This window comes from Mytilus edulis, chromosome 8 (genome assembly GCF_963676685.1).
Source record: "Mytilus edulis chromosome 8, xbMytEdul2.2, whole genome shotgun sequence".
In the NCBI taxonomy this organism is placed as follows: domain Eukaryota; kingdom Metazoa; phylum Mollusca; class Bivalvia; order Mytilida; family Mytilidae; genus Mytilus; species Mytilus edulis.
In genome coordinates, this window is record NC_092351.1 from 84,547,071 (window position 1) to 84,569,730 (window position 22,660).

Here is a 22,660-nt window from a genome sequence, read left to right on the forward strand (position 1 = left end):
ATTGAAGCTATCAGAATTAAACTGTAGCGGTGACTGCTAAATACTTATATATAATAAATATAAGGAGATGTGGTATAATTATTGTCAATTAGACAACTATCCATGACAGGTCAAATGGAATGAATGCAAGCAATCATAGACTAAGTTATAGCTTGACAATATAAGAAAGAAACCTTAGTAAAGGTGGAAGTGTCCAAAATATTGTAAAAATTCTATGATTCATAATAAAACCATCAAAACACCAGGATTATTGAAATTTACCCCCGTTATGTAAATACATGTCCTGCAAACTGGTTTAAGTTTCTACTTTATATCAGGTTTTACTTTTGTTTTGTCCTTAATACTAATTTTCCTTAAAGATCAAATTTGTCCATATTAAAAGTTGTTGAAATCTTGAGAAAAAAAAACCTGACAAAAAGGAAATGAAAAAAAAAAACCAAAAAAAAACGTACAACTTAACATTGTTATAAACAAGATTTTATTTAGACATATACTCAAGTAATGACACATGATACACTGAGGCATAAATGTAATCTATTAGTACATACTAAATTAAAACTTTGTCAAGAAAATGTATACATCACTGCAAATAACATCATCATTTTGTTTGAGGTAATAACAAATATATTAATATATTTATGTACAATGAATATTGAATATTGAAAGACATCACACAAAAGCACCGGACAATCTCATACTTGTGTAGATACATATACTGACAATTTCTTTTCATTTGTTTAAAAGTGATACTGTAAATTTAGATTTTTTTACTAATATTTATTATTGAGATTGTTACACAACAAGCATAATAACAAGATTCATCATTATGATTACAGAAAATACTTTTTAAAAATAATGGTTTCAAAATTTAAATGTGAGGTTATGTTTTTTTCAAGTACTATCCTCTCAAATTGTTCCATTTAAAAAAGAAAACCATTGCAAATTGTCTGACAATTTTATAGTTACTTGTCTACTCAATTACTCTCTATAATGAGAGTTTTCCCGATTCATTTAGTCTTTATTCATATTTTACATAGAAAGTTAACATGTGTTTTTATCAGTAATTGCCTTTTTAGACTTTTTTTTTAAAGTACAGATTTTTTCAAAGTAAACAAGTTATGATAGCTTAACCATTCAAGTGTATATTTGTTCACAACATTTAAATTACCTGGTTTTAGAGTTATATCTGAAAACATTTCCTTATAGGTATTAATAGAGACTGCTCAGACAGTTTATCATATCATTCTTATTTTACCTATTCCATCATTTGAAAGACAAATGGTAACAATTGCTTTGCTTTCAATAGACAGTAAACAATGGTAATACTGATTTCATCATCCACCATTTGTTCTGTATAAATATTGAGATAAATAAGATGGGAATTTGTTAACCTTTGATTGCTCCTGACATAAATATTGGGAAAAAACGATGACAGGTAGACTGTGGATTAATTCATCTTCATGTGTATAAAAAAACTACCAATTTACATGGATTAAGGAAAACTTGTAATTCTGTCGCTATTATAATTTTGTGGTTTGGTAAAAGTCTGCATACACTCTTAATATAGAAAATTAAAGATTCAAAGAACATTGAAGTTTGTAGTTCAACTACACCCAAGAAAATCCATGACAAATTGGTATCCAACAAATAATAACAGAATCCACAGTAAGGTATTGAAACAGTAACCCATAACAGACAATGAAAACAAAATTATATTAAAAACTTAATAAACCAGACTTGCAGATGTCCTCCAAATTAAAATTACTTTGAAATTCCCATAACAAAGAAAAATAACAACAAACTTTACTGTAACAATAAACTATAAGCAAATATTGCTAAAACAGCCACAGTAAGTGACATTATTAAAAGTTTTTTGTGTTGCTGAATAAAACTTATTTTCTCTTCCTCCTCTTCATCAAACTTCTTTCTTCTTTTTCTCCCTTTTCCCATCTTCTTCTCAAATTCTTCCACTTTGGCTTGTTGCTGTTTAATTTCTTCCTCGTTGAGTAATCTCTTCTTTTCTTCTTCTTCCTGTAAACAATTCAAACAATTCATGTAAGAAATGTTAGGTAAACTGACATCCTAGTTAATTAAGACTTGAGTCAAGTGTACCCACATGAGTGGGGTTTGAACTCACAACCTCAGTCTTGACTGGCTAGTGATTCAGTGTTCTCCCAATGGCCTTTTAGCATCATGGTAATGTGATGCTATAATCTTAAATGTGATGCTATCTGAATTTGTTTTCTTATAAATTATGTTATGGATGTGATGCTATAATTTTAAGAAACAAGATGGTATTTCACTTTATTCTAAAAACAAAAGTAAGCCATATCAGCCAGAATGACATACTTGCATACCAAATTGAGAATATATATATTACAAGTTGCTTTTTCATTGGTTTGATGTGCTTGCACTTTTATTTTTGCCATTTGATAAGGGATTTCCCATTTTGAATATTTCCTTGTTGTTTGCTATTTTTGTTATTTTACTCTTTAAAGTTTTGTTGACCTTACCTCTTTCTTTTTCTCCTGTTCTTCTTTGCATTTCTCATCACAGTCTAACACTTTACTTGTCACGTCTTTACAAACTACTTCCTTTTTAATACGTTTACATGCACATTTCCGTGTGGTCTTTTTGGTACATTTCTTTTCCATGGGACAAGGACCAGCATGACAATTAGAACTACATACATGGCCACACGACAGCTGAAATATATATAACAAAGTTGTAAAGAGTTATTGCCCTTTTTCTTTTTTTTTTAATGCAAAACTGTCTATTTCAACTTAATTATTTGCAAGTAAAGAAATATTTCAAATGTTAACTTTCCAGATACAAATGAAAGCCTCTCTGGTTTTCCCTAAAAAATTATAAACCTCTTGTCTGAAGACCACTTTCATTATATCTCATTTTTGAGAAGAACTTTATTTCTGTTGAGTTGGTATAAAATATGATAGTTTCTGTCTTGTGCTGTCTCCTTGATATAAACACATTCTTTCATTCACATGGTAGCACAAAACAACAAAGACATTTTTTCCCCAGACTAAATGTTCAGTTTGATTTACCAGTTGAAGGTCTGAAAAATTGGCTTTCAATACCTTACCTTTTTCGGACACTGTCCTCCACATGACCTCAGGGTATTTTTAGTATTCTTGTCAGAATTAGTCAATTTATTGCAATCTAAGTGTTGAACCATTATCTGACAATGACACCTCATGCGGATCATCTGTGTGCAAGGGGGACAATCATCAGAATGACACTTGAGTAGTGGACACTTGTGGGTACACCCATCTGGGCGGGGCTTGTCACATCCCTCTTCACATGGACTGCAATTGTCACCTGCCTTTTATCAAAGATAAAATACTTTAATTATTAAAGCAGAAGTCCATTTATAAGAACTATCTATATTCTTTTTACTTTTTTTCCAGTTGAGGGGTAGAACTTATTTCTAAATTTTTTTTTTTATAGAAAATAAATAACTAAAAGAATGGGAGAATTGTTGAAAGAGTACTTATACAGATTTTTTGGGGTAAAAAGTCTGAATAAAATTACATGAACTTTAGCAGCATCTAAACTGTCTGTTATCAGTGCTCTTGTTAAAGAAGGGCAATTTTATATAAATATATTAAAATGAATTTGACAAACTCTCAAAATAAAGATAAGAAAGAAATGAGTAAAACAAAATTACACAGATTTTATTTCAAGAATTGTGTACTATATAACAAAAGTTCACAGATTTTATATCAAGAATTGTGTACTATGTTACAAAAGTACACAAATTTTTTCTATCATTTAAAAACCACAAAAAATGGTTTAGCAAGTGAAGTAATTCAATAATTAAACTCACCTTCCCATTCTCCTTTGCTCCAGTAACTTGGTGACAGGGTAATTGACATGTATGATTACCACACACCAGCAGACGGTCACATGACCTACCACAACTGTATGGTCTAACCTCAGAACATGCAAAGGTACCAGTCTGAAAATCAATAAAATACAAGTCTGAAAAACATTAGCACACATATGATTAGCTTGTATTTCTAGATTTGAATTAAATGTTTATCAACATTAAAGCTAGATACCTTCTTATTGTAACATACCAGTTCCAGTTTAGAAACCATTTTTATTTCTTAGGACCGTTCCTCTAAAAATGCATGGTCCCAAGCGAAAGAAATGAGTAAGACTTGATTATTTAGATAAAAATAAAATAATGACTAATGAAGTTAAATTCCTGCAATTCATATTGCTATAGCAACATAACATAATAACTTGATATCAAAGGTTTGTGTGGTACATTCCCAGGATAATGGAAGATATTACATACAGAAGAGGAACTTTGAAAATGGGGTAATCATTTCTGAATTCTTTATACTTTCACTGTTCAAAAACAGCCAACCATAGAATTAATTTTCAAAGTTTCTTTCCCTGGGTCCAATGTGTGTTTTTATGGAACAGTCCCAAGTGGTTGACTAAGTTATAATTAAGTATTGTTAATAAACTTTGTTACATTTGTTTGTAATCTCTTGCTTGAAAATATAGTAGGAATCCATTACGCAGATCAGTTTTCCCCTATACCAGCCCACATGATACTCTGCATACTATAAGCCATATGGTATGGCTACTATGGGTTTTCTCATTGTTGAAGGAAGCACAATTGCCTATACTTGCTAACACCCACTTTATTTTAACTTTGGTGGAAAGTTGTCTCATTGGCAATCGTATCACATCTCAGTATTACTACAAGTCAGTCAAAAACACACACCTCATGTAATCCCACACATTGTATAGCTATAGGTACTTTACATGCTGGTCAGAAACACATACCTCATGTAATCCCAAACATTGTATAGCTATAGGTACTTTACAGGGTGGTCAGAAACACATACCTCATGTAATCCCAAACATTGTATAGCTATAGGTACTTTACAGGGTGGACAGAAACACATACCTCATGTAATCCCAAACATTGTATAGCTATAGGTACTTTACAGGGTGGTCAGAAACACATACCTCATGTAATCCCAAACATTGTATAGCTATAGGTACTTTACAGGGTGGTCAGAAACACATACCTCATGTAATCCCAAACATTGTATAGCTATAGGTACTTTACAGGGTGGACAGAAACACATACCTCATGTAATCCTAAACATTGTATAGCTATAGGTACTTTACAGGGTGGACAGAAACACATACCTCATGTAATCCCAAACATTGTATAGCTATAGGTACTTTACAGGGTGGACAGAAACACATACCTCATGTAATCCCAAACATTGTATAGCTATAGGTACTTTACAGGGTGGACAGAAACACATACCTCATGTAATCCTAAACATTGTATAGCTATAGGTACTTTACAGGGTGGTCAGAAACACATACCTCATGTAATCCCAAACATTGTATAGCTATAGGTACTTTACAGGGTGGACAGAAACACATACCTCATGTAATCCCAAACATTGTATAGCTATAGGTACTTTACAGGGTGGACAGAAACACATACCTCATGTAATCCCAAACATTGTATAGCTATAGGTACTTTACAGGGTGGACAGAAACACATACCTCATGTAATCCCAAACATTGTATAGCTATAGGTACTTTACAGGGTGGTCGGAAACACATACCTCATGTAATCCCAAACATTGTATAGCTATAGGTACTTTACAGGGTGGACAGAAACACATACCTCATGTAATCCCAAACATTGTATAGCTATAGGTACTTTACAGGGTGGTCAGAAACACATACCTCATGTAATCCTAAACATTGTATAGCTATAGGTACTTTACAGGGTGGTCAGAAACACATACCTCATGTAATCCCAAACATTGTATAGCTATAGGTACTTTACAGGGTGGACAGAAACACATACCTCATGTAATCCCAAACATTGTATAGCTATAGGTACTTTACAGGGTGGACAGAAACACATACCTCATGTAATCCTAAACATTGTATAGCTATAGGTACTTTACAGGGTGGTCAGAAACACATACCTCATGTAATCCCAAACATTGTATAGCTATAGGTACTTTACAGGGTGGACAGAAACACATACCTCATGTAATCCTAAACATTGTATAGCTATAGGTACTTTACAGGGTGGACAGAAACACATACCTCATGTAATCCCAAACACTGTATAGCTTTAGGTACTTTACAGGGTGGACAGAAACACATACCTCATGTAATCCTAAACATTGTATAGCTATAGGTACTTTACAGGGTGGTCAGAAACACATACCTCATGTAATCCTAAACATTGTATAGCTATAGGTACTTTACAGGGTGGTCAGAAACACATACCTCATGTAATCCTAAACACTGTATAGCTATAGGTACTTTACAGGGTGGACAGAAACACATACCTCATGTAATCCCAAACATTGTATAGCTATAGGTACTTTACAGGGTGGACAGAAACACATACCTCATGTAATCCCAAACATTGTATAGCTATAGGTACTTTACAGGGTGGACAGAAACACATACCTCATGTAATCCCAAACATTGTATAGCTATAGGTACTTTACAGGGTGGTCAGAAACACATACCTCATGTAATCCCAAACATTGTATAGCTATAGGTACTTTACAGGGTGGACAGAAACACATACCTCATGTAATCCCAAACATTGTATAGCTATAGGTACTTTACAGGGTGGTCAGAAACACATACCTCATGTAATCCCAAACATTGTATAGCTATAGGTACTTTACAGGGTGGACAGAAACACATACCTCATGTAATCCCAAACATTGTATAGCTATAGGTACTTTACAGGGTGGACAGAAACACATACCTCATGTAATCCCAAACATTGTATAGCTATAGGTACTTTACAGGGTGGACAGAAACACATACCTCATGTAATCCCAAACATTGTATAGCTATAGGTACTTTACAGGGTGGACAGAAACACATACCTCATGTAATCCTAAACATTGTATAGCTATAGGTACTTTACAGGGTGGTCAGAAACACATACCTCATGTAATCCCAAACATTGTATAGCTATAGGTACTTTACAGGGTGGACAGAAACACATACCTCATGTAATCCTAAACATTGTATAGCTATAGGTACTTTACAGGGTGGACAGAAACACATACCTCATGTAATCCCAAACACTGTATAGCTTTAGGTACTTTACAGGGTGGACAGAAACACATACCTCATGTAATCCTAAACATTGTATAGCTATAGGTACTTTACAGGGTGGTCAGAAACACATACCTCATGTAATCCTAAACATTGTATAGCTATAGGTACTTTACAGGGTGGTCAGAAACACATACCTCATGTAATCCTAAACATTGTATAGCTATAGGTACTTTACAGGGTGGTCAGAAACACATACCTCATGTAATCCCAAACATTGTATAGCTATAGGTACTTTACAGGGTGGACAGAAACACATACCTCATGTAATCCTAAACACTGTATAGCTATAGGTACTTTACAGGGTGGTCAGAAACACATACCTCATGTAATCCCAAACATTGTATAGCTATAGGTACTTTACAGGGTGGTCAGAAACACATACCTCATGTAATCCTAAACATTGTATAGCTATAGGTACTTTACAGGGTGGACAGAAACACATACCTCATGTAATCCCAAACATTGTATAGCTATAGGTACTTTACAGGGTGGTCAGAAACACATACCTCATGTAATCCTAAACACTGTATAGCTATAGGTACTTTACAGGGTGGACAGAAACACATACCTCATGTAATCCCAAACATTGTATAGCTATAGGTACTTTACAGGGTGGACAGAAACACATACCTCATGTAATCCCAAACATTGTATAGCTATAGGTACTTTACAGGGTGGACAGAAACACATACCTCATGTAATCCCAAACATTGTATAGCTATAGGTACTTTACAGGGTGGTCAGAAACACATACCTCATGTAATCCCAAACATTGTATAGCTATAGGTACTTTACAGGGTGGACAGAAACACATACCTCATGTAATCCCAAACATTGTATAGCTATAGGTACTTTACAGGGTGGACAGAAACACATACCTCATGTAATCCCAAACATTGTATAGCTATAGGTACTTTACAGGGTGGACAGAAACACATACCTCATGTAATCCCAAACATTGTATAGCTATAGGTACTTTACAGGGTGGACAAGGTTTGTCTTGAATTTCCTCTCTGATTGTTGGTCTTCCTTCCCAAGGTCCAGCAACATTTAGCTGTTATACAAAGATCATAAATAATGATATGCAGATTCATCTATAACAATGATAAAATGATTATTAAACGTCATGAATTACACTAAAAATATTCTAAAAGTGCATGTAAAATGTTTCTGACACAAGAATTCATCCAAATATGAGCAAATATCTATATTTGTAAAAAAATTCATCCTCATATTTTTCATGACAAATTTGAAATCATAGTCTAATATCAAACTAAGGATGATTGATTGATTGATTGATTGATTGTGTTTAACAGCCTCTCTGCACTATTGGCTGTATTGTTGCTGTCAGTTTTTATTGGTGGAGGATTTGGATTGCCTTTTGGAGAACCAGTGACCATATGCCAGGAAAAAACCCACAATACTAGTCAAGTTAGAATGGGGTCAAATGCAGATACCATTTGCAGGTCAAACTCACAACTTCAGAGTTGACTACTATGATCACTCAGCCAATGAGGCCCTATCATAGAGAGGACATACTAAATGTTTTTATTATAATCAATAAAATGCACCTCGTCAGTAACCTTGTGAAAACAGGCATTCACAAATTGTCAAAATCAAATTTATTTCAATACAAATTTCAAATAAATGAAACATCATCTTGATATTTTACATCATTTTGACCTTGAAATTTCTTATTCTAATGCAACAACATTTGTAACGTTCATTTTGATTGGATAACGTCACTTTCTTACAATTGATGCTATGGGGCGTACGCGCAAGCACAGACGGCATATGACTGATTTTAAATACATGTTTTAATGTTGTTTTCTGTCAGTTTCATTAGAATGGAGATAACAATATTGTATTTTAAGCTCCGACGGCATCAATTTGGGATTTGATGGTCGCAAATACCTGTTTACTGTCTCCGCAAACGCGTCGCCAGTAAGCTTAATTTGCGACCATCAAATCCCCAATTGATGCCATCATAGCTTAAAATACAATACAGTTATCACCTAAATGATAACCTTTTACAATATCTCTGAACATGGCTTTTTTTACATTTTGTGTTTTTCAAATCCCAGACTTACATTTTCTTTAATCTTGACTTTGACTGCTGAGTGGCACATCATAGGACAAGGGTGAGAACACGGAGACAACTTCTTTAAACATTGAAGTCTACAAGGTGGGCATTCCCCAAAATGGCAAGCATGTGGTATTGTGGCAGGATGGTGGCATAATGGTGGTCTCCTAAAATAAGGAAAAACAAAATAACAACTAACATACATAACCTACATAGAGATTTGGTGTATTTGACCTACTATTTTTTGTAGATACCATTTCTTCTAATAAGCCCTTTCTAGATATATTCACAGCAGTCCAACAATGTGTAATTTCTTTTCGAATCAGGAAATTAGCACACAAAATTTAGTCATTTTTACATAATAAAACTTTTATGGAATAGTTTTTTTAAGAGTTCTAGTGCTAAATACTCCCTACTTTTTACATTTACTACTGATTTAATTTGATTTTTGGTGTTTTAACACCACTTTTAAGCACCGCAATTAGGCTATTTTGTGGCAGCCAGTTTTTATTGTTGGAGGAAGCCGGAGAAAACCACCGACCTTCAATAGGAAAACTGACAAATCTAATCAATTAAGGTTGGAGTGGAGTGCACCTGCACAAGCGGGGTTCAAACTCACAACCTCAGTGTTGACTGGTTGGTGATAACAGTAGTAACTACTTAGACCACTCGGTCACAGAGGCCCCATATTTACTACTGACCTACACTTTTGGTGACATCTGGGAGGTTTGGTGATCTTTTCTCTTCCACACGGAACTGTTATCCTTGCCATTTTACAATTGCAGGTTAACTCTACTGTATTGGAACATGGGTAGCAACGACCTTAAAATGGAAAAGAGATATGTATATATAACTCCATTAGGTAATACAAGTAATGTTAGTTATTTTTCTACCATAAATAATTTCAAATAAGTGATTAATATAAGTGAGTGATGTTCAGCCAGAAGACCTCCAGTAGATGTGCATCAAGAATATGTTGCTTCACCATTTACTTAGAAAAAATGAACATGTTCCAGAATCATTAATTTTGTGGTTTTGATGAAGTCTAAAAAAATGACTATACCCAACATATGGTCTTTGTGAAAGTTTAATGTTAAACTGGTTTAAGCTAACAGTAATTACATTCTAAACCTCTATCAAGTCAGGCAATATGGACCCTATGTGTAGTTTGTTCCTCTGATTTAAGTGTTTAATGTGGCTTTAATGTTTAGTTTTCTTTATGATCTCTGTTAAATCTTTTATATGTATAAAGAATTATTGATCATTTCAAGAAATACAATTTGTGGTTTTAATTTTTTCAAGAGACCAATAGTATACAGTTGTCTAATGACTTACCAGGGTGACAACGACTTGCACATTTATGAGTTTTACAGCCAAGTGGTTTGTTACATGTCTGTTCACAAGGAGAACAATTCCCATCACAACACTGAAAATACAGAATGAAATTTAAATTCAAAGATACAAAAATAAATAAATGGGGTATGTGCCCATGGGACACAGACAATGCCTCAGCTTGTATATCTTATAAAGTTATGAAGGAACATAACTGACGAACTGCATAAAATGAAGCTCCACAAATTTGTACTTGATCTGAGTTTTGTGTTATAAATAACATGAATAAGTAATGTGCATAAGTTTCATAACATTTGGTTGAGGCAAACTCAAATTGGAGAACGGAAACGAAATTGCAGCATCTTTTGCATTTGCTAAGGGGTATAACTCTAGGACAGTAAAAGTGACACCTCATAAATCAAACTTGATCTATATTTTGTGGTAAGAAGCATTATGTATAAGTTTCAAAACAAATGGTTACGGCAAACTAAAGTTAAAGATTAGAAATTAACTTTAGGAAGTACGAAAATACAGAAAGACAAGAGTAAAACTGAATGCACCCAGTGGGGGCATAAAAACTAAATGTCCTAACTTCCACTTATCTTTTAAAACACATCCTTACAACCTTGTGGAGGTCTTAAAATGTGGCCAATATTGTTTGAAGCCAAATTTATCAAAATCTAGCCTAAAATGAGTTAAAGTTCTGATTTGCTTTATATGAATGCACAATTACAACATCATAATGACATAATAAGAGTTTTATATATGTAAAATGTTGTTTTTTTTGTATTTGTCAATATTTTTGAACATTTTTGCCATTAGATGTTCAATTTTATTACTGCATTCAAGTTTCATGGAAAATTGACCCTTCCTAAACTTGTCCTTTCCACCAATTTTTACATGGCTAAATAAATGAGAACAATTCCACCTCTTCAGAACTGAAAATGCCCTGAAATTTCATACCATCAGATTTTTTCGGCTGGCAGTTCATAAAAGTTTTTTAAAACATGTATTTTTACCTTTCTGCGACACTGATGCTTCCCACAATCCCTCATTCTGGTACATTTTGTCTCACAATGATAATCTTTATAGCATGGTAGTTCTTTCTTTCTTTGGCCACATAAACAGGTCTTTGTCGCTACATTCAAGCACTAGGAAAAAAGAAAATGAAGTTGCACAAATGATAGCCCACTTATGACAATGAAAAAAAAATCAAAGATAAGGGTGTATAAAAACTTGTCAATAGATTTATAAGACAGTATAATATACTTTAAAATTGAGAATGGAAATGGGGAATGTGTCAAAGAGACAACAACCCGACCATAGAAAAAACAACAGCAGAAGGTCACCAATAGGTCTTTAATTGAGAAATTCACGCACCTGGAGGCGTTCTTCAGCTGGCCCTTAAACAAATATATATACTAGTTCAGTGATAATGAACAGCATACCAAACTCTAAATTATACACAAGAAACTAAAATTAATACAAGACCAACAAAGGCCAGAGGAAATGTAATGAATGCATAGATTTTTTTTTGTGCTGCTGTCTTATAACCAAACACACACACAAGATATTGTGGCTGGATCAGTTTCTCTAATGAGTTTTGTCCTTCCATACATTTGCAGAAAGTTGTGTTCTTTATAAGTGACATCATCAGATGATTCATTCATGGTCGCCTTTTTTCACGAAGTCACAATTTAGGACAATTCAGATGAAACCAAGAAGATTAAATGTCATAATTAAATTTCCACCAATAATTTGAGGAGAATAGATATTTCAATAGTGAGAAATGTGAAAATAGCACAAAAATTAGAAAATTATGCATCTGCATGTAAGGAATACCAATTGGACATTTGCCAACTATTTGCTGCAGAAATTTTTATGTTAATAAACTACATGTTGTACTGTCAGTTCGAGTGTTTTAATATTGATTACACGATAATGAATAATTATCGGAACACATTTTTTTCCACTTCTTACCTTGCCACAAGGTCCCGTATGACATCTCTCTGGACAAGTATGTATCCCACAATCCAACATTTTACCACAGGTATCACCACATGTTGGAATGTCCTCAGTGCATGGCAGTGAATCCTCTGTAAATATAGTTAGACCAAAACTAAAAATACTGTCAAAGAAATAGGATCGATATTTTTGTCAACAATTTAAAACCCAAACAAAGAGAGTAATTAAATTGAAAAAAAACATTCTCTAACTTGGACCAAAAAAGTAATCATAAAATTCAATGTTTCTACAGAAAATCTTAAATAAATACTTTTATCATTGTGTCATGCCTATTTACAACCCATCCCAATTTTTCCTATTTTTGTCGAGCCTGCAACTTTTGTTGCAGAAAGCTTGACATAGGGATAGTGATCAGGCGGTGGCGGCGGCGTTAGCTAACTTCTTAAAAGTTTTTTATTTTAGAAGGTGGAAGACCTGGATGCTTCATACTTTGTATTTATATATTTTTCTTAAACTTTATAGATCAACTATATTTGTTATATGGAAGAATTGTTAACTGTACATGTCTGCCTGGCATGGTTCAATTGACCTTGACCTCATTTTCATGGTTCATTGGTCTTTGTTTAGTTATCTTGGTTAATGTTAAGTTTATGTGACAGTTGTAATAAAGCTTTATATTCAGGACTATCAACATAATATCAATGATTAGTAAAGAAGGCAAGACATTTCAGCGTGTGCACTCTTGTGTGGATTAAAGGTAGTACCAAACACTTTGACTAAAATTAATTTGGTTTGTTCAATTTTCATCAAATTTTGACAAAATATTTACTTTCACCATTTGACAAAAATTTCATGGGATATATAGCAGTTTGACAAACATGACAAACACTAATTTTGATCATTGAGAAACTTTATATTTCTTTAACAATAAGATATGATTAAAATGGTCATCTGATTTTTACAGATCTCCCTGTAGTGTTATGTTCCAACTCAAATGAAAAATGTTTGCTGAACAGCTAATCATTATATTTTAATAATTTCAGTTTTTGTATATATTTATAGAATCTATTATGTTTCAGATAAGTAACAATATTTTTTTCACTGGTTAGCTTATTTTTGTAGGTTTTCAACATGGGAAATTAGTGAGCCCAAATATTGGACAAGGTCATCATTTTCCAGTATAATTTCAGTGTTTGCTCATGTAAATGTTAGACAAGGTCCATATTTTACAGTACACCTTTGGTCTAGACTTACCTGTTTTCCCACAAGGACATTTTCTCAGTCCAGATCTTGGACAAGGTCCACAATTTCCACCATGACAAACTTTTTCACAAACATGGTTACCACATGCAAGTCTCTTTCCACAGGGCTGCAAAATATTAAGTAATTGTTTGCACAAATAAATAAAACAAACTTGTCCAATGAAAATTATGTTCACTTAATGCATAAATATTTTTTCTGAATTTTGTATTAAAGTTTTGGTCATAAAACAATAAAATAAACTGCTACGCTGAGCAGTCGGGGCAAAAATGGACACAATATTCAAGCTTGATACAGGTCTGAATTTGGATTGTAATTAAATATTTGACGTATAAATGTAGTCAAAGAACTTGAAATTGGTTATATGAATTGAATTTATATTCAATTAAAGATTACATGCTGGTGTGCAATACACTGTGCTGTTGCGCAATACTTAGTAAATTTGTTGACAGACTATAAACAAATAAAGTTCAATTAATTCTCAATGTCATACAAGAAATTTATAAAAATCAAAAGGGAGCTTACATCAATAGATATAAACAATTCACCAAGGTTTCATGCAAATTGCTGGCAGCATTTCTAAGTTATTGTCCAAAAAATGAAAAATTCCCCCTTTTTAATGAATAAAACCCCACAACTCGTAAACATAAAATCTAAAATTTATAAAAAAACAAAAGGGAGCTCACGTCAATAGATATAAACAATTCACCACAATTTCTTGCAAGATGGTGAAAGCATTCTTGAGTTATTGTCAGAAACTGGAAAATCCCCCTTTTTTTATTAATACATGTAATAAAATGCTGTAACTCGGAAACCTAAAATCTAAAATTTATAAAAATCGAAAAGGAGCTCATGTCAATATATATAACAGGCTTGTTTCATATTATAAGAATAAGCTTCATTGCTTGTAGTAGATGTCGTTATAATAAATTTCATACTTCATTAGCTTCATTATAATTCAATGAATCTATAAATATACTTCTCAGATCTCTAAATAAAAAATCTAGCTTTAGTATGCTTGCCCTGTAACCAATGAAATTGCCATAATCTCATGCCTTGTGCCGATACAAATCACAAATATATATTATTACCTCATCACATTGCCACTGAGGAGTGGCACATTCTCTCACAGCCACTGATTTTGAACACATACAGTGCTGTTTACTTGTCTTTGTACAGGGCGGACAGTCACCTGGAAAAATTATACAAATAAAGGTTATTGTCATGGTTTTGCCAAAGTCTGTGTAAAAGCCTGTAGAAATTTTGTACTGTGTTGAACATTTAAATTTGTAGCCCACTAAATCTATACCCACAAAATCCATAATATACAATTATGGCCCGTTGAAAAGGTGAATATCCAAAATTGTCAACACGAGAAGGTTATTTCATTGAGGGCGCAGCCCAAAGTGAAATAACTTTTAAGAGTTGACAATTTTGGATGTTCATTGATTCTATGGGTCCGAAATTGTTTTATTATACCGAACTAACAGTAGAAGGGCATTTCAAACACTTATATACTAGTCTATATTGTTAACATAACACACAGAATGACATTTGAAAATACATTTGTTTTCGAATTTGTCGAATTTACAACAAAAGTAAAATCTTTTTGTAAACTATTGATGGCCCTGAAAAGGACCGTTTATAGGAGATATCATCTGCTGCTGGCACTCTCAGCTGTATTCATGTCCAATGCCTTATTTCCTCACCTGTCGATGGGCTTCCAGTGTAACGTGAACGCTGCCATTTTGTGTGTTTACGTCTGTGACGTCATTTATATGAGAGGTAACTCGAGTACAAATCAACAAACTCAAAAGGTTATTCACCGCTGGCGTAAATTTTTAGGGTTATTTGTCCTTTCTCGCAATTGAATGAAAATTAACTTAATTATTCCATGTCACATGATAACATTTCACCCAATAGAATTGTTTGAAATATATGTAAGGTATAATAATAATTTTAAAATATCTCATAATATATTTTCATTTTTACCGCTAACCAAATTTAAAATAAACAGCTTGCTTGCTTGTAAATTCTGTAAAGGACTAAAGTACATCACAGAGTAAGATGTCACTCATGTTGGGTAAAGCTAACACATGAAATACTCTCAGAAAGAGATCCAATCGATAACTGAATTTAAGTCTATTTACTTAAATTCCAGGAATGAAACCACAGCATTCTACTGTTGGGTAATTTCTGTGTTACAGCCACTTTCATTGAGTGTGAAGCCAAAGGTAATCTATCCTCCTTTAAGAATAGACTAGTCCAGCAAATAACCAATCTATCTGTCTGTCGGATATAATCACTTGCCAAAATGTAATACTAAAAATAAATTAAGGACTGAACGTATATAGTACATAATATTTATGTTATATGAATTTAAGGCGCATTTACTACACAAGTAAGCCGCCTACCAAAACCAATAACAACAACAGCTATTTGAAAATCTGCCACGCTTGAACTATTGAGGTCAAACAACAATCATCTTTTTTAATTGTGGGGTCTGATATTTTGTATTAATGAGATCAAAATTTTACAGGAACCTTTGTGATGACTGATGTCCAGTTATGGCGGATAAATAGCAATAAGATGTTTAACTACATTGGTTGGCTGTTAAGCCCTCCCACAGTCATTGAGCCACTTAGCCTGACCATACAACATTTGCTTTACTATCAACCTTACCTGCATGACAAGGGTTCTGACATCTATGTTGACCACAGGTAAGCTGATGACCGCATGGTTGACCACAGGACCATGTCCTGGCACTACATCGTTTGATCTGAGGAGACTGTTTCTGACAATAACATGTGACACGAACTGTCTTTGGACAGGGTGGACACGGACCTAAACATGATAAAATTGTATATTATTATATATTATTCTTCATTTTCAGACAGCAAGTTTGTTTAATATTACAATCAAGACGGTTTCATTTATTTGGTGAAAGAATATTTTGATAGCCAGCTGTTGAACTGCATTCCATTTTATTTTTAAAGATACAAATACTGGAATTTGGTAGATGATAATTTTTAGTTTCATTATGTAAATAGACACGTCATGTTCATAATTGAGGTATTGCAAAAATAAAACTTAAAAGTTGCAATCTTGCCTATCAACATGTATATTTACTTATTTTGCGTTATCTCATATTTCTTGTCTGTGTTTTCTCTACAGGCCTTGTCTATATTCAAAAACCTTCATACCTTACAAACTTTCATCTTTGGTTAATGTCTATGGTCAAAACAACCCATTAGTATCCATGGGTTATGAATTTGGTGATCTCTTAAGGTTATACAAGAAGTATGTGACAATTCACTGATATGAGATTCTTTAGAAATGGATATGATCGACTTATCAACATTTTAAATATAAGTTACATGGTGAATATCAGAAGAGGAGCAGAAATTTTCAGAGCACCTTGAAGGCATAAAACTTTGCTCAGTGCTCAAAGCACAAAAATCATGATCGAAACATGAAATCCAGCAATTTGATTGGTTGATATTCGAGTCTGAGTACAAAACTCATGCTCGAAAGTTTTATGACCGTGAGGCCTGATTTCATCCTTGATTATATTGTTGGGCATCATGTTGCTTAATATTCAGTTTTTCTGATTTGTAGTTTGTGGACAGCTGTCTGCCTCTTCATCTATTTTGTTTTGGTTATGTTTTTTATTGGTAAATATGGTATTGATTGTCCCTTTGGTATCTTCTTTCATGCATTTAAGATATATATGTGGAAGATTGGTTAAATGTGTTTATAATCCCTAAACATTTTAATGATCTCTAAACATAAATATTTTTATAATCCCTAAACATTTTAATGATCTCTAAACATAAATATTTTTATAATCCCTAAACATCTTAACCCTTTCCTCCATAATGACGCCTTTTGACGCCACCCTCTTTACTCCATCATGACGCCTTTTGATGCCTGTGTAGTGCCTCAGTTGAAACGTCTTACCTAAGACAAATCTGAATCAGACTTAATAATATTTGTATCTAATATAAAAAGGATATTCATGAGAATATCTGACTGGAATTTCATTGATGAAATATATGTTTTACAAATGCATATTAATACTTTAAAGCTGATGATTTTTTTTTCATAGAAAAAATCCTATGCGAATCAAGTGTGTTAAAAAATAATTTTAATGGAGGAAAGGGTTAATGATCTCTAAACATAAATATTTTTATAATCTCTAAACATAAATATTTTTATAATCTCTAAACATAAATATTTTTATAATCTCTAAATATTTTCATTACCTGGATGACAAAGAAGTAAGCATGTGTGGCCACACTCTGGTTTTAACTTTTTGCCACAAGTCTGGCCACAAGAATGTGGCACTAACCATGGGTCAAACTTTGGTTCTATAACCTTCTCACAAAAACATGTGTATCTGGTTGGGCACTCGATCTGTGAGAACTCTGTCCTGCACTTTGGACTGAAAATAAAACAATAAATTTAAATATATGGTCATTTTTAATTGAATGCTCTTTTTATCGCTAAAAGAAAATTCCTCCTAACATGCCTAACATAAAGATTTTCAAAGGCGAATTCCAAGCAATGACAAATTATATACATAATACTGTTTACCTGTTAAACATTATAGTTATGCAACACATACCGTATAGCGAGCAGGTTATTTTCGCAGGGTGTAAATTTTCGCCGATAGAACAACATTGCCAAATTAAATTCCTTATTCAAGGCTTATCGCGAAATTTAACATCCGCAAAAATAACCCGCTATATGGTAGTTTCTAAAGTCGGAGTTAGGAAGAAGGAGGTGCATATACAACATAAATGATCAAATTCAATATGAATAACTAAGTTAATAATTTTGGAGCAATATATACAAATTTTTCGACATAGTTTACAAAAGTTTTTTTGGTTATATATATGTATAGTATACAAAAGCTCTGACCATCAACTCCATATTATTCCCCAGATATTTAATAAACACAACATATAACAGGTAATGGTGTGAACAAATTAATACTGTTTTTTCATTTGAATAAGGTGTTTATCATTGAATAATTGAATTTGTATTTCAAAGAAATTGTCACTGTGAGAGGGGGGATAGGACCTTTATCGGGACTCCAGGATCGGATGTTTTTAAGCTCGGGATTTCGGGATTGACCCTCTCGGGATCCGGGAATTGTTTATTCGAATTTTGGGACCTCAGGATTTCGTTATTTTAAGCCCGGGATTTCAGGATTTCGTGTTTTTAAGCCCGGGATTTCGGGATCAGGACCCCTCCTACCCCCCCTCCTGTGACAGTGACAGGTTAATTGTTGCTTTGATTGTTCGATAGTTGTTCAATAGTTCTCAACAGTGTACATAGACACTAATCAACCAATACTTATACAGCAATAATGAACAATTAAGATACAAACTTTTATCATAGTGATGATTCCATCACATTTCAAATTTGCAAAAACACAGACAATTTAAACCATAGTGCATTTGTTGAGGTAGATATATACATGACAATCCCACCAAATGCTGTTCACATCATAGGCAGATGGCAACTTTGCAACGTCGCATGCAACGTTCAAAGTTAATAACACTATGGCTAGTGAGTCTGCAGTTTCTACTTCAAATATGTCTTATATATGGTTAACTAAAATTGTCCCTCAAGATATAGAGGTCCTTAACGGATATGAATATAGCAAACTTTCATAAATACTTGTTTATTTCTGAATTATTTTTTTACACATATCTTTAAAAGCAGATTCAATTTCAATTCCAATGTATACTTTTTTAAAACAATTTGAGACAGAGATATAAGAACAATTAAAAACCAATTGTTCAGAGAACCATTGATGGTCTTTCCACCAGTTAAGACCTTTTTTATATGAAAATATCAAAATTTGGTTTAAAATGTCAATTTTAGCCTCAAATGACAGCTTATTGAACGCTTATTCCAAAAATATATGGTTTCTATACAAAAAGATATAAATAAGGGAGATAATTGTCTACTTCCGGTTCAAAATATGTTACTTCCGGTACTGTCTTATAGTTTACTTGACGCTGATTCCAAAAATATATGGTTTTACATACTTTAACAATAATTTATTACATAAATTAGCTACTTCCGGTTTACAAAATGTCACTTCCGGTTAACTTTTTCAACGTCATAGTGCTTGCAACCTAATGCAAAAAGTCTAATAGCTTTAACATGAATACATATGAGGTAAAAGCAAAGGTCAAAATCTAGAACGTTAAATTAACATATGACCTTGAGCTCAATTTCAAGGTCATAAACCAAGGACCTTAAATCAAAAGACTTTAGGTCTTTACTTTATATTGTTAATGAGTTATATTACCATACGACTGATATTAGATATAAAAGGGGGAAAAACTCGCATCAAATGTTTACGTACCCTTTCGACTCTAATTTATGCGTAACTACATGTCGTGACTAACAATTGTGTGAAAATATTTTGTCGATATCTTATATGATTTCTGAAAAGAAGCGATAACAAGAAAAATTTTAACATGACCTTGACCTTTGATCTTGACCTCATTTTCATACTTTTTGACCAAATGCCTCAAATCAAAAGACCCTAGGCCTCTATCACTAATGGTTTTCCAGTAACAAATTTATTTCATTTATTTCATTACAAAAGGGGAAATAACTCTCATATGGAGTCTTCGTAAAGCTTCGGTGAAAATAAAACGTAACATCCTGAGGATATAACGAGCAATTTGGAAAAATAAATTTGTCTCTTTCTTTTACGGTTGCGGAGGAGATCTGATAACAAGAAAAACAGTGTTTGGGGAGATAACTCTTACAAAGAAAAGTGTCCGGTTAAACAGGGTCAGTTTCAAAAGCGTATAGACTGAATGATATCATATACAAAAAAACTAAGCGACATCTTTTGAAACATTTTTACACCGCAAAAAAAAAATTAGGCGGAAGAAAAAAAAAATAATCAGAACAAATTCAATAGGTCTTTCCACAAGAAAGGTGGAAAGACCTAATGAAGAAATTTGGGAAAAGTATAAGGGGAAATAACTCTGCATAGATATGACAAGATGGAGTGAAAGTAAAATAGTCCAATTTTTCTGATATTTTTCTTCTTCTGTTTGATAAAAAGTTTAAGTTGAATTGAAACATTTAGATTTAAAAAACATGTTGCATTTATTTGGGGATAATAAAAATCAAACCAGGAAGATTATCATGTTTACTGGAAGTTGTGCAGACTTGTAAACAAATAGCAAACAGAAAGTAGAAAAAATATTTTGACTTCATATTTTGTTAATCTTTGTGGCATGAGGCACTTGTTATCCCATTATATCACAATTTCACACTACTACCTAAATAAGGGGCGGATCCAGCCATTTAAAAAAAGGGGGGGGGGGTCCCAATGCAGAGTAAAAGGGGGGTTCCAGCTATATGCTCCCATTCAAATGCATTGATCGGCCAAAAAAAAAGGGGGGTTCCAACCACCGGAACCCCCCCTCTGGATCCGCGCCTGACTTGAACAAAATTAACAAGATTAGTATCAGCAGTTTTGCATCAAAATTGATTAAACAAGGAATTATTTGAATCTGAAATAATTTTGAAATCTGGAAAATTGACTGCTCAAATATTTCACAAAATTTCAACAGCTACTTCTTCATCTGAACAATTGTAATTAAATATTGCAGTTTTTCTATCAATTATTATTAATATCCATAATAAATTACTACTGTACCTTGTAATTCTTAAACCATTATAAGTCCTTTCATAATTTGTACAGACTGAACACTGCTTGCCCTAAATATCAAACTTTTCTATTTCTATACCACATACTTTATAGACAGTAGCAAGGGCAGATAATAATGCATTTGTATTTAACACCTTGCTTTCACACTTGTTTCTGTGGCTAATGAAAACATCCAAAATTTATAGAAAATATTCATCAGATTCTGTTTTTTTTGTCTTATCACAGTGTTCAGACACATTGATTAACATAGGATGTACACTAAAGGCAAGGAGCAACCTAGTTCACATAAATTAAATGCCATTTTCAACCTGACATTTTTCCAATCTGTACACAAATTATTGTAAAATAAATATTTAAAATAGTCATTAAATGTACAAATATGCTTTGATTGATGTAAACAATCTGGTAAAAAAAATGTATATTCAAAAATTAAATGCTTCTTTTTTTAATGTTATTGGGGTATATAAAAGCTTTTACAGAATCTGATGTACATTTTTTTAATTGATTGATTGTTGTTTGCTTCAAGTCACATTAACACAAAAAGGCTATATCGCCGCAAGAGCTCATTCGAATATTTTTATAATTTAAAGTAAATCTTTAAAATCAGACAAATGGTCCTTCATTAAACTAAAATTCTAGACTATTAAGCAAGTTGATTATTTACAAATAAAAATCAACACTAAGATAACGTGATAAAAATTAAAATCGTTTTAAATTTATACATTTTTATATCTAATATAATTGCTATTTTACGAAATATTACTTTGATCTTGCAAACTGATTGGCTCTTCCTATATCAGAGAGGTACCCATTTTTTTTGTTCCTGTGGGTTATTTTCTTGTCCAAATATGTAAATATCAGGGGTTGATGGCACAATATGTCATCTGAGGGTTTTTTCTTAGCCAAGCATCTGAGGGATTGAAATTTGCCTGAAAATTCTCTCAAGGAGGTCTTTGATAAGGTAACCATCCCCCTGTCTAGAAAATAAATGGGATGATCCATTGTTGCTTTGGTGGTAAATAGATGTTTAATAGTTCTCCACTGTATTTAGATCAGTGGTTTTCTCCAGGCACTCCGGCTTCCTCCACCCCAAAAAAAACCTGTCCACCACAAAATAGCCCAATAGCAGTGCTTAAAAG

At 33.0% G+C, this 22,660-nt stretch overlaps 1 protein-coding gene across 1 annotated transcript in view; it reads right to left on the reverse strand.

Annotated features, from left to right (window-relative positions):
- Nucleotides 1-1,194: 1,194 nt before the first annotated feature.
- LOC139486469 (NF-X1-type zinc finger protein NFXL1-like) overlaps nt 1,195-22,660 on the reverse strand; it is a 57,967-nt gene continuing 36,501 nt past the window's right edge. The window contains exons 6-19 of the mRNA XM_071271354.1: nt 18,073-18,251; nt 16,490-16,651; nt 14,899-14,999; nt 13,802-13,916; nt 12,563-12,678; nt 11,602-11,733; nt 10,586-10,676; nt 9,952-10,072; nt 9,258-9,417; nt 8,108-8,221; nt 3,845-3,976; nt 3,101-3,340; nt 2,514-2,705; nt 1,195-2,031 (exon numbers count right to left, since the gene is read on the reverse strand). Of these exons, the coding sequence (XP_071127455.1) occupies nt 1,804-2,031; nt 2,514-2,705; nt 3,101-3,340; nt 3,845-3,976; nt 8,108-8,221; nt 9,258-9,417; nt 9,952-10,072; nt 10,586-10,676; nt 11,602-11,733; nt 12,563-12,678; nt 13,802-13,916; nt 14,899-14,999; nt 16,490-16,651; nt 18,073-18,251 (2,083 nt within the window). The 3' untranslated portion in view covers nt 1,195-1,803. The remainder of the gene's footprint in view (nt 2,032-2,513; nt 2,706-3,100; nt 3,341-3,844; nt 3,977-8,107; nt 8,222-9,257; nt 9,418-9,951; nt 10,073-10,585; nt 10,677-11,601; nt 11,734-12,562; nt 12,679-13,801; nt 13,917-14,898; nt 15,000-16,489; nt 16,652-18,072; nt 18,252-22,660) is intronic.